The sequence below is a fragment of the Lemur catta genome, chromosome 1 (genome assembly GCF_020740605.2).
Source record: "Lemur catta isolate mLemCat1 chromosome 1, mLemCat1.pri, whole genome shotgun sequence".
Lineage (NCBI taxonomy): Eukaryota > Metazoa > Chordata > Mammalia > Primates > Lemuridae > Lemur > Lemur catta.
In genome coordinates this window covers 224178086-224194889 of record NC_059128.1, presented here as the reverse complement: position 1 = coordinate 224194889, position 16804 = coordinate 224178086, and the positions used below count along the sequence as shown (strand labels likewise).

The 16804-nt window shown below is 34.4% G+C and overlaps 1 protein-coding gene across 1 annotated transcript in view; it reads left to right on the top strand.

Annotated features, from left to right (window-relative positions):
* Window positions 1–16804, top strand: part of STXBP5L (syntaxin binding protein 5L) — a 313084-nt gene that overhangs the window by 235122 nt on the left and 61158 nt on the right. Inside the window, exons 19-21 of the mRNA XM_045556950.1 lie at window positions 3255–3406; window positions 5420–5491; window positions 16222–16287. Of these exons, the coding sequence (XP_045412906.1) occupies window positions 3255–3406; window positions 5420–5491; window positions 16222–16287 (290 nt within the window). The remainder of the gene's footprint in view (window positions 1–3254; window positions 3407–5419; window positions 5492–16221; window positions 16288–16804) is intronic.

Below are 16804 nucleotides of genomic sequence, written 5' to 3'. Positions count from 1 at the left end.
TAAAAAATGCCTGTTCATGTCATTTGCCCACATTTTAATGGGGTTGTTTGTTTTTATCGTGCTGATTTTTTTGAATTTCTTGTAGATTCTGTATTAGTCCTTCGTCAGACATCTAGTTTGGAAATATTTTCTCCCATTCTGGAGGTTGTCTATTCACTCTACTGATTATTTCTTTTGTTGTGCAGAAGATTTTTTAGTTTAAGTCCCATTTGTCTATTTTTGTTTTGTTGCATCTGCTTTTGGAGTTGTAGTCATAAATTCTTTGCCTACACCAATGTCCAGAAGAGTTTTTTTCCACATTTTCTTTTAGGATTTTTATGGTGTCAGCTCTTACATTTAAGTGTTTAAATCATCTAGAGAGTTAATTTTTGTATATGGTGAGAGATAGGGATCTAGTTTTATTCTTCTGCATATGGATATCCAATTTCCCAGCAACATTTATTGACTTGTGTCCTTTCCCCAGTGTATGCTTTGGTGAAAATCAGTTGGTTGCATGTATATGGTTTTATTTCTGGGTTCTCTATTCTGTTCCACTGATCTTTGTGTTCTACTTTTATCCCAGTACCATGCTATTTTGGTTACTATAACTTTGTAGTATAATTTGAAGTCAGATAATGTGATACCTGTAGGTTTCTTCCTTTTGCTTTGGATTGCTTTGGTTATTTGGGTTCTTTTTTTTTTTTTTTTTTTTTTTTGGTTCCATATGACATTTAGAATTTTTTTTCTAATTCTGTGAAAAATAATGTTGACATTTTGGTAGGAATTGAATTGAATCTGTAGATTGCTTTGGGCAGTACTCAGGGTCAGTAGTATCTGTGATTTCCTTGGTGGCTTAGGGGGAACAGTTATTAGTTGTAGCTGTGATGAAGTTTTGCTGGGGTCTTGAATGCCAGCCAAACCAGTCTTTGGGGCCCCAGCGATGGAAGCAGTGGCCTGAGTATGCCTGATTTTAAGCTTCAAAACACCTTACCCTGGCAACAGTGTTAGTGGATCCTGAAGGGCCAACTTTGGGGCTTTCAGGTGGCTTGCTCAGAAGCTAGTAGTTGGAGCATAAGGCCAGGTGTGTGGGCAGGTTATCCGTCCCCTGAACAGCAGGTATAAAGTGTGGGTGGTGGCAGTAGTGGTTGTGGAGCCACCCACTAGGACCCTAGTGGTCCATTTTGGTGTTACTGGTAGCTGCAATAAATTGGGTAGACTAGTCCCCAGTCTCACAGCTGCCTGTAACAGGGCAATGGGCATTGTCCTAAATGTGCTCAGGAGAGATTGGTCTCCCCTGTCCCTTCCCTACTAGGTGGTACCTACAGCAGCCACATTACTTTGAACTCAGCCCAAGGGCAGGGAGCAGCCTATTGTTAAACTCTCAAAATGGCCCCGGCTGTAGGCTTGCAATCAAAGAGGGCAGGGCCCTTTTCAGGCAAATGACATGGGCAAGAAACTATGGGAAGTGCAGTCCACTGACATTTTAGTCTCAGAGGAGCCCATAGCCAGGCAGTGGGAATTGTCCTGTGTGTGTTTTGGAGAACTTGGGTTCCTCTGTCCCTCAGCTGGGTTCAGCTGTAGCTGGGTCAGCCCTAACTCAGCCGGAGGGCAGCGTATGGTCCAGCCTTTAACTCCCAAACTGGCGCTTTGGGTCTGTGACCAAAGAGGGTGGGCCCCTTCCAGGCAAACAGCATGAGCAAGATACTGGATACAGTGCCATCTGCTCATGTCTTGGTTTCACTGCATCCTATAGCAGGAAGGTGGGAATTGTCCTAGGAGTACATAGGAGAGCTTGAGCTCCCCTGTCCATCCTCAGCTGTGCAGAGCTGTAGCTACATCAGCCCAAACTAAGCCCAAGAGCAGGGTGCTGCCTAGCTTTAAACTCTCAGAATGGTACTTTGTTCCTGTGATCTGAGAGGGTGGAGCCCTTCTCAGTCAGGCTGTGCTGGCAGGAAACTGTAGGGAGTGCAGTTTGCACAAGACTCAGTCCCACAGCAGCCGGCTGCAGGATGGTGGGTACAATCCTACATGGGAACTGGAAAGCCTGGTTTCCCTACCCATCTCCAAACCAGGCAGGTGCTGCAATACATAAGCTCAAACTCAGCCTGAGGGCAGAAGTGTACCCAGTGTCAGACTCTGAAAATGCCAGCTTGGACCTGCATCTGGAAAGGCTGGGGCCCCAGTCAGGCAAACAGCATGGATGGGAAACTGTGGAAAATACTGTCCACTCACACCTCAGTCTCAAAAACAGCCTGCAACAGGGAAGCAGGGACCTTTCCAGGAGATCATGGGAGTACCTGGGCTCCTCTATCCCTCCTTGGTGCCACTCAGTAACTGCAGGCGTGTCTGTGCTTCGCCAGTATCTAGGCTCTTAGAATGGCACCCTGGATCAAGCTGCTTTAGGTTAAGATACCTGTGGGATTCCACGTGAGTTCTCTTTCTGGAGCAATATCTCTGTGCACTCTCCAAGCAGCTTCCTATGTTAGCCCCAAGACCTGTGTGGGTCAGGGGGTACTCTTGTAGCCAAGATCATAAAAGCTCAACTCAAAGAGTAGAGCCCTGAAGGCTTCTCATTTACTGTTTCTTCATATCCAGGTCATAAAAGCTCAACTCAAAGAGTAGAGCCCTGAGGGCTTCTCATTTACTGTTTCTTCATATCCAGGTCCTTCTCCCAACTGTTAGCTAGGCCCCAGGCCATGCCAAGTTTCCCTGAATCCTCTATTTACCTACTTTTGGTCCTTTCTTTTGTTTTCCTGGTGAATCCTCGCATTCTCTAGATGATCTGTTCGAAATGTGAGAATCTGCATACTATGTGTCAAAACTTTTGATATATGAAGTTAATTTTTATTTTTCTTTAAGAAGAGAATTATTAATAATTTGGAGCCTAATAATTATAATTTTATTTTTAAAAAAGGCATCTGTAGCTAGTGACATTTCTTGACCTATCTCCCCCTTGCATAGTAGAAAGATTTTGTGTAATTCCTCTGTAAAAATTTAAGATCAAATTAAAGAGCAGATTGGGTCATCATTACTTATATAATAAAACTGGGGATAAAATGTGATTGAAGTTCATACCTGTTTTTTTTCTACTAAATGATTGTGTCTATGATACAAAGTCAGTCTACCCAATGTAAAGGCAAGGCATGCTTCCTAACTTTACACAAATCACTAACCAACCTCCCCAATCCTTTCCAACAATCTGATTTTTAATTTAAAGATAAAAATAATCATGCCTGTTATGATACATTCTGGTTGCATATTTTGTTCTCTCTCAGAGTTGCATTTGGGAACTGCAATGGGTTGGCTGTGGTGGATTTTATACAGAAGACAGTACTGTTAAGCATGGGGACCTTTGACCTATATAAATCAAGTGACCTATACCAGCGACAACCACGGTCTCCTCGAAAAAACAAGCAGTTCATTGCAGGTAGGAGATAAAACAAGAGGGGTTATGAACTTGAGTTCATCTTTTTTCTTACTTTTAGACTTCGTGTCTTTCTTTTGTGATGCTACTCAAATGCATGGCAAATAAACTCAATAACATTTACAGTACCATGTTAAGTAAAATGAATTGAACAGAAACATAGTGAGAATCTTTGAAGGAGCAAGGGAGTGTTTAAACTTCAATTTGCTGTTGAAGTTAGGAATCATCTCAAGTTTCTTAGGTTGAACTCCTAAGAAATAACAAAATAAGAAGCTATTAAATGTAAAAATGCTATGAAAATTAGGGCTCTCTAGTTGAAAAAGCTGCTTGCAGTGGTTGTGTTAAACAGGTTAACTTTCTTCTAAAATGTCTGGCCTATTTAGAAAGACAATTTTAAGTTGTTTACTACTTTTAATTTTTTAAATTAATTCCATGTTGTAGCTGTTGCTTTTCCTTGTTGGATAATGACTTTCCTAGAGTTAATTTCACAGTGCAGTAAATGTTATGCATTAACATTTTAAAAATGCTATGAAAGATGGCATTTTTCTTGGCAGGATCAATAAATTAATTTATTTAACTATAAATGATGATAAACCTATGGTTAATTAGGATATAATGTCAAACTTTGATATGCCAAATTATCTAAAGTTTTACTAAAATTTTATTGTATATCCAAATAGTGGGCTTAGTAAACACTGCCAAAATTTTGTGTATTTTCTGTCCACTGACAATAGTCTAGCTGATAAAAAAAATTAGGCAAAAGCTTTGCAGGTGGAAATACTTCCATAGTATTAATGTTATTTTAGATAATTCTTTAAAGTTTTCTACTCTGTTTTATTTAAAATAATCTATTGAATATTGAAGTATTTACTACATACACCTATGAAAAAATATTTTATAATAAAAAATAAAAAGGGTACATTATGGTAGTGTAATTTTGGTAATAGCAGGGGTACCAAATTTAACATCTCAATGTGATAATAAACGAATTTCCCTTTTAAACTAATAAAACTTGATATACTTAAATTTTCCTTCTTTGTTAAGCTTTATTTTTTAAACTTCAATCATTTCCAAATTGCTAGTTTAGACCTTTTTCAGGGGCACAAAATTTCTCCTTTAGAGCCTGAGGCTTTTTTGTAGGGATCTAAACTTTTAGCAATATTTTAGGAGTGCTGGAAATTTCAAATTCCACAGGTTCTGCCTCTATCACTACTGGAATTTGAAAGGAAGACAGAATTAGAGAAATTGTGCATATATGTACCACAAGATTGCCTCATAATTGGAAAAGAGAAGGTTGAAGTTCAGGGACTCTAGGGTAGGAAGGTGTTAGGGGGTAGTAGACACTGTTTGCAATGTTGAAAGTGCCAATTCAGTCAGAAAAGCTGTGAATCCTATGACAACATCTAAGTTACTTAATGGATATACACAGTGGGGTGAAAAAGCGTATATTTTGACAAAGGCAATACAACTGTTATTTAATTTAATTTAAATTTATTGAATCTTAACAATTACTATTAGAGCTTAGAATTTTGATGACATTAAAATCAAGAAAAACTGTGATGAAGTAAACTTTGTTTGTATTTAGTGTACAAAATGACTATGAGTAGTCACTTCACATTATAAAAATAATATTAAAGACTAAAATCCCTAGCTTTTTAACTATGGATGGATTAAAGATAATCATTTTTATATTAATGAGGTAATTCATACATATTATTTAACAAGCCAAATAAGTATACTTTGTAAAAACATGTAAGAAAAATATACAATCTACTTTTATATGATATTAGATTAAATAAAATTGCTACAGCTACTGCATTCTCATCATTCATCTATCACCTCTTACTTTTTAATTGATTTATTTTTTAATATCTCCTCTCTGATTACCTAATCTTGCTGCAATTTCTTCACCTTGGCTGTTCTAGATTCTGGTATGATATCACTTCCTTTCACTTTAGAATATTTTTCTCTTTCCTCTGCCTGCTGCTGATGCTGGTGTTCTGGCATGTTCCAAAGACAACTTTTGCATGCGTGGCCTGTCTAACTTTTATCCTGATTTAACGAAACGGATCCGTACTTCCTATCAGAGTAAGTTCTATAAAGGTTAGGCAAATAGCATTTTTAAGTCATAATGCTTAAGTTAAAACCATACATCAGTGCTCAGTAATGTGTTTTTTTAAAACACATTCAGCATGCATGCAAATTTTTGTTTTGTTATGGAAGTGCAACCTGATAATTTTAATAAAAATTATTATACAAATATTTTAAATCCTTATTGTCATGTACCCATTCAGTCATACCCATTGTTTCGGTGTTTGTTTCAAACCATGCAGACCATGTCCAAGAGTAACTATCTTTTGTTTCGAGGCAGAATAGCCATGGTGTCCTTGTATATAATAAACCTGATATACCAGTATCAGTAATAAGTTATTGCTTTCTTATTTTAGAAAACTTGTGCTTTTGGCCATTTTATAACATTATTCTAAACAGGGCCATAATATTTTCTTAAGTAATTATATTTCTTTTAGATAACTAAGTATTCCTAATTTCTGGTGCTTTTTATTAAAATAGAATACACAAACATTCTTTTCTACAGTGATTTTAGGTACCAAACACTGTGAAGGAGGATAATTAAGTTCAAAAATAAAAGAGTAAATAAGATTAACATTTACCATGATAGCAAATGCATATCTTAAGAAAGCTGAAGTAAGCAATTCTAAAAACTGGTGCAGAAATGGTGGGGAGTAAGGGTGTGTGTTACTGGAGGTGCAGATGGTACTAGTAATGTTATGGGTAAATATTTATTGACATGAAAAAGTGTTTATAATATGTTAAACAATATATCATGTAAAAAAGCAGGTTGCTTAACAATATATACAAAATGGGCTTATATTTGTATGAAATATACATATATGCATATATACACACTCACACATTCATGTTGTTTGTAACCTGAATTTCTTCAGACCTCAGCTCATAGATACCAATGGAATCACATCATTATAAAACCTGAAGCTTTACTAGTTTGTGCCCCTAGCTTAAGGAAGTCAGTTCCTGTGAAATCCTTAAAATTTTTCTGGAAGTGCCCAGTCTGGGGTGACTTATTTTGACTCATAAATATTCTCTGGTTTTCTACTCTAGCAGAGCATCCCTTTTTGGGGTGCTTCCCCCGTCTCTGTTCCTGGTGCCTTCTATAAGAACATTGATTATCTTCTACTGCTCCTAAAACAGAAACTTACTAGATACTCTCATATTTCTTCATTTCTGAAAATTATATGAAATTTCAGTTTCTATAATAAAGTTTTATTGGAACACAGCCACAGTCATTCATTTACATATTGTCCATGGTTGCTTTCACACTGCAATGGCAGAGTTAAGTAGCTGTAACAGAAACCATATGGCCCACGAGGCCTAAAATATTTACTATATTGCTTTGTACACACAAAGTTTGCTGACCCCTGCTGTACACCGTTCTTTCACACCCATACCCTACACCACATAAAAGATTTCGGGCAAAAACCTTTCTGTATGTAGTCTCCAGGTGGTTTAACATACGTATTCAGACTTCTGAATCCCAGTTTAGCCTTCTGAAGGTGAAATTCCCCTACATGAGGATGGGGTGTGTGCATCTGTGTGTTTGTGTAGACAAAAAAAGTTGAGATTGTGGATTTTACAAATTTCTTCTTTTAGCTTTACCATATTTTATGATTTTTCTGTAATAAACATGTAATGCTTTTATGGTATGAAGTGAAATTAGGGACTGGGGATAGAAAGCAGAAACAGGCACTTACTTCATCAGAATTCTACAATACCAATCATGATGTAACCTTTAAAGAAGTTCTAAGAAATGCTCAATAATATATTTCCTTATATTCATTATATTTCTTTCAGAATAAAAAAATCAAACCTTTTAAAACCTTCTTTCAGGGTTCTGTAAAATATAATTCCTATCTATATTTTCAGATGAATTTTTTACTATTCTACAACAACACTCCCTTTAAGCCAAGTTTTTATATCTTACTCAAATTTCACTTCCTACTAGTAAATGTTTCCTGCTTCCATAGAGCCTGTTAGGCCAATTCCTTTATATAAATGTCTACAGTGTACAAGCTTGTACACAGTAGTGTCTGAACCGTTTAGCAGGCACTTAGCCTAGATTTGTTTATATGGCTACTTATTTTTATGCTTATGCTCTGCCTTTCCAAATGCTTAACAATAATCTGAAGACCATATCTAAAATTCTTTATATTCTCTATACCCACACAAGTCATAAGATCAGTAAATAAATGATGATGGTAGTAGTATAGAGCATGGTAGCAGGCTCTGTCTCAAATGAATAGCTAGGGGACTTTTCAAATTTGACAAATGAGAGAAAAACTAGCTTCTGTAGTTGCTCGGTTCACTGGAATTCTGCAATATAATCATAGTTTCTTCTAACCAGAGACTTACAGTATCATATCAGAAGTAAAATCATGTCCTTATAAGGACTTAAAGAGATCCTCCATGTCCCTACCAGTGGGCTCCATGAGGGCCCAGACAAGCCCTAAGATTTAAAATCAGATTTCCTAAAGTCTTCTCTTGGTGATCAATATCATATATTATGAAAGGGGACTTATTCTTTAATGACTCAAAGGTATATCCTGCAATTTGCTTTTAAAAATAAATTTTAGGAAAATTTGGCTTGAAGTTTAACTATTAAATAATATAATCTGGTTATAATTTCTACAGTCTCATTATAATAGATACTGTACAGTCTTTACATAAATCATTTCCTAACTTTCAGAAAAGCAAATCTGCATTGTACATATTTGGGGAGATATAATCTAGTTCCATTAAGTGTCTATTCTATTCTGGGATTGTGCTAGGCAATTTGACTTAGTGTTACATTACTTAATAGTTATTTTAACCATTTGGGGCACATGGATATTTATTAGTAGCTTTCTTTACAGATGAAAAAAAAATTAAGCTGAAAGAAATGAAATTAATCTCTGAAAGTCACACAGAATAAGTAGGAGCCAAACTCATGGCCAATAATAAAGTGACTCCATATGCTTTTCAATGTATGATCTTTTCACTGTAAGACCTCTAAGTGTCTTAAAGTTTTGGGTACCTTGGAAACCAAATCCATTATTCTATAACCAGAAACCACTTTTTTTCTCATTTTTAACTCACTATCTACGAAATAATATATTAAAAAATGAAACAATTTAAAATGATGTAATTGGACAAGATTATCTCTGAAGGTCCCTTATATCATTAAAAAACTATTTTTATATTGGGAAGTGAACTTTTAAAAAATTACCATGGACAGGATAGACTTCCAGATTGCAGCCTGAGGAGTATCATGGACCCATTCCCCAGCAGAAAAGTATGACTGTTGAAAAATATTTTAAAAACAACCATTTCAAGTTTCTGAAAATTGTCCTAAGGGCATACAGTAAATGAAGGAACATTTATTTGAGAAAATCTACTGAAACTTGGTAAAAACAGTGAGAATCTGTGGCACTTGAGCAACAACCCACTTAATTTCTCTCCCTGCTCCAGGTTGCCAATGTTTCGCATCAACTTCAAGTTGAAGAAGCCAAATTCTTGGGAAGTGTGACCAAGAAATCAGAGACTCCTTTCTCCTGCCCATCCCCCACTTATAGGACAGAATCTCTTCCCCAGGCATGACAGGTCAAAAATACTGAGGCCCTGATTGCCCTCACCCCATCTTGCTCATAGGGCAGAGGTTTCATGCCAGAAAAAATATGCTGAGAAGACCAGTGGTTACCGCTGTAACCCAGGGGCCAGACTAATGGCTCAGGTTTTGCCCAAAGGGATGGACAGTCTATAAGAACAGGGAACTCTGAAGCTCTTCCCAAAGGAACAGGCTTTATTTGAAACAAAATTTGGTGAAGTTCAAGCCTAACAATGCTCTGAACACCAATAGAGAATTTGGTGACAATCAAATTAGAGAAGGTTGATAGCTCCTCTTCATTAAGAACAAGCTAGGCCATAGATAAGCTAGTTCACCAGTGAGAACCAAGGACAGAGATAACTAAGAAGAACCCACCTGGGATTTGAACCTTAAAGACTGGCCTCAAAAATGACTCCTGACAAAATTTAATTATATCAGGACATTGCACAGTATACATTTCAGGGAATTGTCAAAAATAATAGAGCAATTACCTGGCTGAGATTGTAGAGCCTAATAGGCTGTGTGTGATATTAACAGAGGCAGGCAACTTATCAGAAAAAAGAGACAGCTAAAGAGAACCCTGCTAAAATCACTGCCATTACAGGGTAACTGTATGTGTACTGAAGGCTGTGCCTTCTGAGAAGCAACACCAGTCTTCAGAATGTATGAGAAATAAACTTCGCTAAAATAGTCTAGCCATGTCATTCAACAAATAAACAAGAAAGCAACAACAAAAACTGGAATGAGGAGGGGAATTAGTAATCAGTATCCAGAATTACTAACATATATTACCTAAAATGTCCAGTGCTCAACAAAATATTATGAGACGTGCAAACAGGAAGGTGTGGTCCATTTACAGGAAAAAACAAAACAACATAAATTGCCTGTGGGAGAGGTCAAACATTGGATTTAACAGACCAAGATCTCACAGCAGCCATTATAAATATGTATAAGGAACATGCTTAAAAGTAGGGAATATTAATTAAGAGGTAGAAGTTATCTGAAGAACCAAATGGAAATTCTAGAGTTGAAAAGTACAATAAGTGAAAAGAAAAATTTACTAGTAGGTCTCAACAGTAGATTTGAGCTGGCAGAATTAAGAACCAGCAAACTTTAAAATAGACTGATAGAGACAGTGCATTCTGAAGAGAGGAAAATATGAAGAAAAATGAACAAAGCCTCAGAGACACATGGGACACCATTAAGTGCACCAACATACACATAGTAGGATCATCAGAAGAGGAGAGAGAGAAACAGAAAAAATATTTGAAGAAGTAATGACTGAAAACTTATGAATTTGATGAAAATCATTAATCTATACATCCAAGAAGCTCAATGAACTCCAAGAAGGATAAATACAAAAATCTCTACCACCAGATACATCATAGTAGACATGCTGAAAGATGAAGACAAAGAGAAAATCTTGAAAGCAGTAAGAGAAAAATGACTTGTCACAAAGGAACTCCTATAAGATTAACAGATCATCAGAAACAATGGAGGCCAGAAGGCAGTGGGGTGACATATTCAAAGTGATCTAAAGGAAAAAAAAAAACACTATCAACCAAAAATCTTATGTCCAGCAAAAAATAGAATATTATTAATTATGTAATTATTAAAGACAATATAAATACATATTTCTTCTCTTAACTGATACTAATTTTAAAGCAATTTGTAAAACAACATGTATATAATTGTTACCTTTTGGATCTATAACATATAGAAATGAAATATATTTGTCAATAAGAGCACAAAGGAAGTAGATGGGAGTGAAGTTGTATTTGAGTAAGCAGGTTATCCCAGATGATAACCTGAGTCCACCAGAACAAATGAAGAGACCAGAAATGGTAAATCAGAAGGTTATGAATTTTTGCTTGTTCTCCTTATTTATCAGTTTTTATAAAAGGCATAAAATCATGTGTATAAGGTAATAATTATAGCAATATTTTATTGGGTTTGTAACATATATAGATGTAATATGCTTACCAGTAACAGCACATAAGAGAGTCTAGAACTATTAAAAAGTAATATTTCTATATCTTACTAGAATTGTTAGCATACATCTGAAGTAGATTCTGATAAGATGTATATGGTAAGTCCTACAATAACCACTAGCAAAACTCCAAAAAATATGGTGAAAGATTCATTAAAAGAATTAAAATGTTGGCCGGGCGCGGTGGCTCACGCCTGTAATCCTAGCCCTCTGGGAGGCCGAGGCGGGTGGATCACTCGAGGTCAGGAGTTCGAGACCAGCCTGAGCGAGACCCTGTCTCTACTAAAAATAGAAATAAAATTATCTGGACTACTAAAAATATATATATAAAAAAAAATTAGCCGGGCATGGTGGTGCATGCCTGTAGTCCCAGCTATTCGGGAGGCTGAGGCAGTAGGATCGCTTAAGCCCAGGAGTTTGAGGTTGCTGTGAGCTAGGCTGATGCCATAGCACTCACTCCAACCCAGGCAACAGAGCGAGACTCTATCTCAAAAAAAAAAAAGAGAGAGAGAGAGAATTAAAATGTTGTGATAGAAAATATTCACTTAATGCCAAACAAAGTAGTAATGGAGGACTAGAGAAACAAAAGACATGAGACATAAAGAAAACCAAAAGGAAAATGACAACTATATCAATAATATTAAATATGGAAGGATTAAACAATCCAATTAAAAGATGTAGATTGTGAGACTGAATTTCTTTAAAAAAAATCAAGGTCCAAGTGTTTGCTGTCTTCAGGAGACACACTTTACATTTGAAGATGTAAACAGGTTGAAAGTAAAAAAGTAAAAGGATGGAAAAAATCATGGTAGAGAACCACCCTAAGAAAGCTGAAATATCAGAAAAAATAGATTTTAAAGCAAAGAAAGTTACTAGAAATACAGAGGAACATTTTATAATGATAAAAGTATCAATCACTCAAGAAGATATAACAATTATAAACATATATTGCCCTAATAAAAGTTACAAATTACGTGAAGCAATACCTAACAGAAGGGAGAAATAAACCATTTAACAATAATTCTGTTGGAAATTTCAGTATCCCACTTTTAATAATGGATATGTAAACTATGCAGAAGATCAAAAAAGAAATAGAAGACCTGAAAAATGCCATATACAAGACTTCTATACCAAAATCTCCAAAATATTGCAGAAAGAAATTGAATTTTAAATTATAAATTTATTTTTAAAAATCATTCAAATGGAGGGGAATACCATGTTTGTGGGTTGGAAAACTCAAATTTTATAAAGATCTTTATTTTACCAAATTAATCTCTATGTTTGTCACAATCCAATAAAAATCTAGCATATCATTTGTAGAACTTGACAAAGTGATTCTATAATTTACATGGAAATGCAAAGGATCTATAATAACTGAAACAATCTTGGAAAAGAATAAAATTGAAGGATTTCATTACCTGATTTCAAGATGTATTATAAAACTACATCAATTATGGTAGTATGGTAGTTGTAAAAAGACAAAAGAACAATGATTACAGAATAAAGAGTCCAGAAAGAGACCCATATATGTATGGTCAATTTATTTTTGCCAAAGACACCAATAAAAATCAATGAAGAAAGGAAAGTCTTTTTAACAACTAATGGTGGAACAACTGGGGAAACAAATAGGGAAAAAATGGGCCTTAATCCCTACCTCATGTTATAAGCAAAACTTACATTGGGTTGAATTATAGACCTAAAAATGAAAGCTAAAAATTAAAAAGCTTCTAGAAGAAAACAAAGAATAATATTTTCATGACCATGACTTTGGCACTGATGACTTAAGAAACAAAAAGAAATCACAATAAAAGAAAAAATAATAAATTGTCCTTTAAGTAAATTAAATTTATGCTCATCAAAAGACATCACTAAGAACATGAAAGGACACACTGGAAGAAAATATTCACCATACCTACATTTGACAAAATATTCTTAAATAAAATAGTTTTAGAAGAATTCGTGAAACTACATAACAAAAAGATAAGCTGTCTAACATGAAAAAATTTAGCCAAAAACTTGAGTAAGTACATCACAAAGACAGACATATGATTAGCCAATAAGCACATGCAGAGGTTCCAATTCTCAGTAGTAACCAGGGAAAATGAAATTAAAATCATAATAAGGTACTACTATAACTAGAAGGACTAAGATTTTAAGAGACTGATAATACCTAGTGTTAGTGTAGATACTGAACAATAAGAACTCCCATAGTTGCTGGTGAAAATGTAAAATGTTGCTGGTGTTGCTGTTGTATCATAGTGGAAAGATTATGGAAATCTTTCATAGCAAAAAAAAAAAAAAACCTAAAGATTTCCACACATAGTTATTTATTATGGTATTATTTAGTATAGTAAAGTAGTAAAGACTGGAAAATTTAAATGTTTCACAATAGAGAAATGTTAAATAAAAAGCATGGTATATCCTTATAATGATTTGACGAAATTTTTATGAAATGGAGGAATCGTTTATGAAATAGTGTTATATAGAAAACTCAGAATATTAAACTTTCCTTATTGGGGTAAAAATAATCATAAAAGGAAGGAAATAAGCCTAATTATGATTAAATCATATTGTTTTTACATCTCCCTCCTTTCTGAATCTTCCAAGTTCTCTACAGGCACAAAGCATTAGTTCTTCTTCTTTTTTTGCTTTTAAAGACAGAGTCTCACTCTGTTGTGGAGTACAGGGGCACTATCAGAGCTCAGTGCAGCCTCAAACTCCTGGACTCCAGCAATCCTCCTGCCTCAGCCTCCCAAGTAGCTAGGACTAAAGGCATATGCCACGACACCTGGCTAACTTTTTTATTTTTTATAGACAGGGACCGTGTTGCCCAGGCTGGTCTCAAACTCCTGGCCTCAAATGTTCCTCCCACCTCATCCTCCGAGAGTGCTGGGATTACAGGTGTGAGCCACTGTACCCAGCCAGCATTACTTCTATAGTCAGAAAAAAAATTATTTAGATGTTTATTTTAAAATAGTGATTATTTTGAATAATTATATAGGATTGAATGATAATGACTATAAAAATATTTAATTTAGGATTTGGACACATTATAAATTGACACACGGAAATAGTTTTACTATTATTATTATGTCCACATTCAGTCCAGTTTTTACTTTCATCAGGAAAGTATGAGTTCAGAAGGAACTAGAGAAAACAACAGATTCAAAAGATAGTACAGAAATAGAAAATGTGATATTTTTCAGACAAATGAAGGTTAGCTCTTTAACCACCAAATTTTTTATTTTAAAATTTTGATGGAACTCTTTCTAACATATACATAATATATTCTTGCTTACTAGACATACTACAGTGATAAAATCCCTGCTCTCCTACCTCTTAGCTGTGTAAGGTAGGAGAATTTATGTAATAGCTTTCTGCCTCTGTTTTCTTATCTTGTACAATGGGAATAATATAACCCCTCTCAGTATTGGTAGGTGTGAAAAGGATAATTTATGAAAGTACTAGGTACAAAATAATACGTACTAGTTGCTATTAATATTATTACTACTACAGAGAACATGTGACACATTAGGCATTCAATAAATTTAATTGACTCAACTTTTAGTGATATCCTCCAAATCTTTCTGAGATCTGTAAGACACTGCTCTATTACACGGTTTCAGATCACTCACTAGTCATTATAACTCCTCTTTCTGCCTAGTTTTGTTATTCTGCTACTTAATGTTTCTAGTTCTAGCAGTCTCCTCCCCTTTATAACCTACACTTCTAATTTTCTGTCAGACAACAAAGCCTGCTTAAATCAATAAACTTTCAAGCAGTACCTGGGGTATTTTTATAGCAACTCTGTAAATTAACATTTACTCCTTATTTAGTCATAAACTTTTTCCTATCCAATTTGTATCTCTAGGATTACGGCTTTACTTAAGATAATTAAGTTTGGTGAATGTCTACTTCCAGATTAATAGTAATATTTATACTAGTAAATATTAAGTGTATTATGATTATAACTAGAAATTTAAAAATTGGATGAGCATTAAGTTAAATATCATCAAATTAAACTTTCAGTGAAGTAAGAAATAGAGCAAACAATAAGCCTCAAAATTGGTACTCAAAACCCTATGAGCAATTGAAATGATATTAATTCAGAATAATATAGTATGTAAAATCTGAGTACTGGGTTCTACTCAAGCTCTGCCATTGACTTAATTCTGTGACCTTGAACCCTTTGAATTTACAGTTTCTAATTTATAAAACATAAGAATTGGGCTAGGTTATCACAAGGGGCCTTTTCAGTTTCAAAATTCTATATTTTTTTGGACCTACAGCAAGTTTTTTGGTACCAATTGTATAAAGAAGTTATGGGAAAGAAGATGAACTAAGATGATTTGGTCATTGACAATAGTTCTCAAGTGTTTCTGGGTATAGAGAATTGCATTAAAGTAGAAACTATGAATATTTATTTACAAAAGAAAAAGTACGTGAGACTATCCAACAAGGATAGAAAAACCATAATGAAGGATATTTTACAAGTGCCATAGGATTGCAGACTGGCTGGTAATGAGACTTACAAAATGTTTATTAATCTGTTTTGCCTATCTTATATTTGTCAGGAAAGTGACAGAATAGAAACCAAGAAATACTAGAAATAAGAGAAAAATGTAGTTTTTGTTATAAGAAGTAATTCGATATCATTGAACAAATCACTTAACATTTAATACACAATACTATATTTTTATAAATCAGTATGAATTTTAAATTTATAGCATCTCCTTAAGTATCTTTTGAAAGCCAGTAACCATTTCTCCTGAAAGAAGATTTGATTAAGTCTTTTAAAGAAACCCCTTCTAATTCTTATTATTCATGCTCTATTTTTAGATGAAATTGGGTCATTTATTAAAGTAGCTATTTGCTATGAAAACAATAAGAAAAAGTATTTTATATCTTTCCTGCATTCGTGTTTATTTACCCTTGTATGTCAATCAGTTATTGCTCCTTATTTTTTCCTGTATCATTTGTTTAAACAAATTTTCAGAATAATTGACATAACATGGACATGGGAAAGTACTTTTCACAAGAAGAAAAAGCCTTTTTAAACGTATAGGAATTAAGAAATAAAAGTTACCTACAAAGTGCTAGCAAAATTTATTTTCTTATTTTTTTATTTTTTTGCTATTGTATTTTCAGGTTTAACTGAACTGAATGACAGTCCAGTTCCCCTGGAACTTGAGCGCTGCAAGTCTCCTACTTCAGGTAAACATGAGTGGTATTTTTCAGGTTTCTGATAATTCACTGCAGTAATCTGTTGCTTTATTTTTATAATTTTATGTGAAATTTATAATTTTAGTAATTAAATATAATTCCATTTCTCAAATTTACCGTATATTTGATCCCAAAAATCAAATAGAAATAAATGTCTTTAAAAATATTTCTGACCCAAAATAAAATTAGCATCAGAGATATAAGTACAATACTTTTAAAAATATTTTAAAGGAAGATATTTCACAGATACATTAATAATGCTTAGTAAGTATCAAATACAATTGGTAATATATAGAAACTTTGTCATCTATGGCTAGAACTAAATTAGTGAGAAATAGACACTATACGTCAGGAGCAAATGATACCATTCCTCTGGACAACCGTTTGGTAATATGTATATTCATTGAGAGAGAAAGAAAAATGGTAATATAATATGGTGTGAAATAAAACATCAAGATAAAGTGTGTGCCCATTAAAATATACAAAAAATGTGAGATAAAGATTCCTC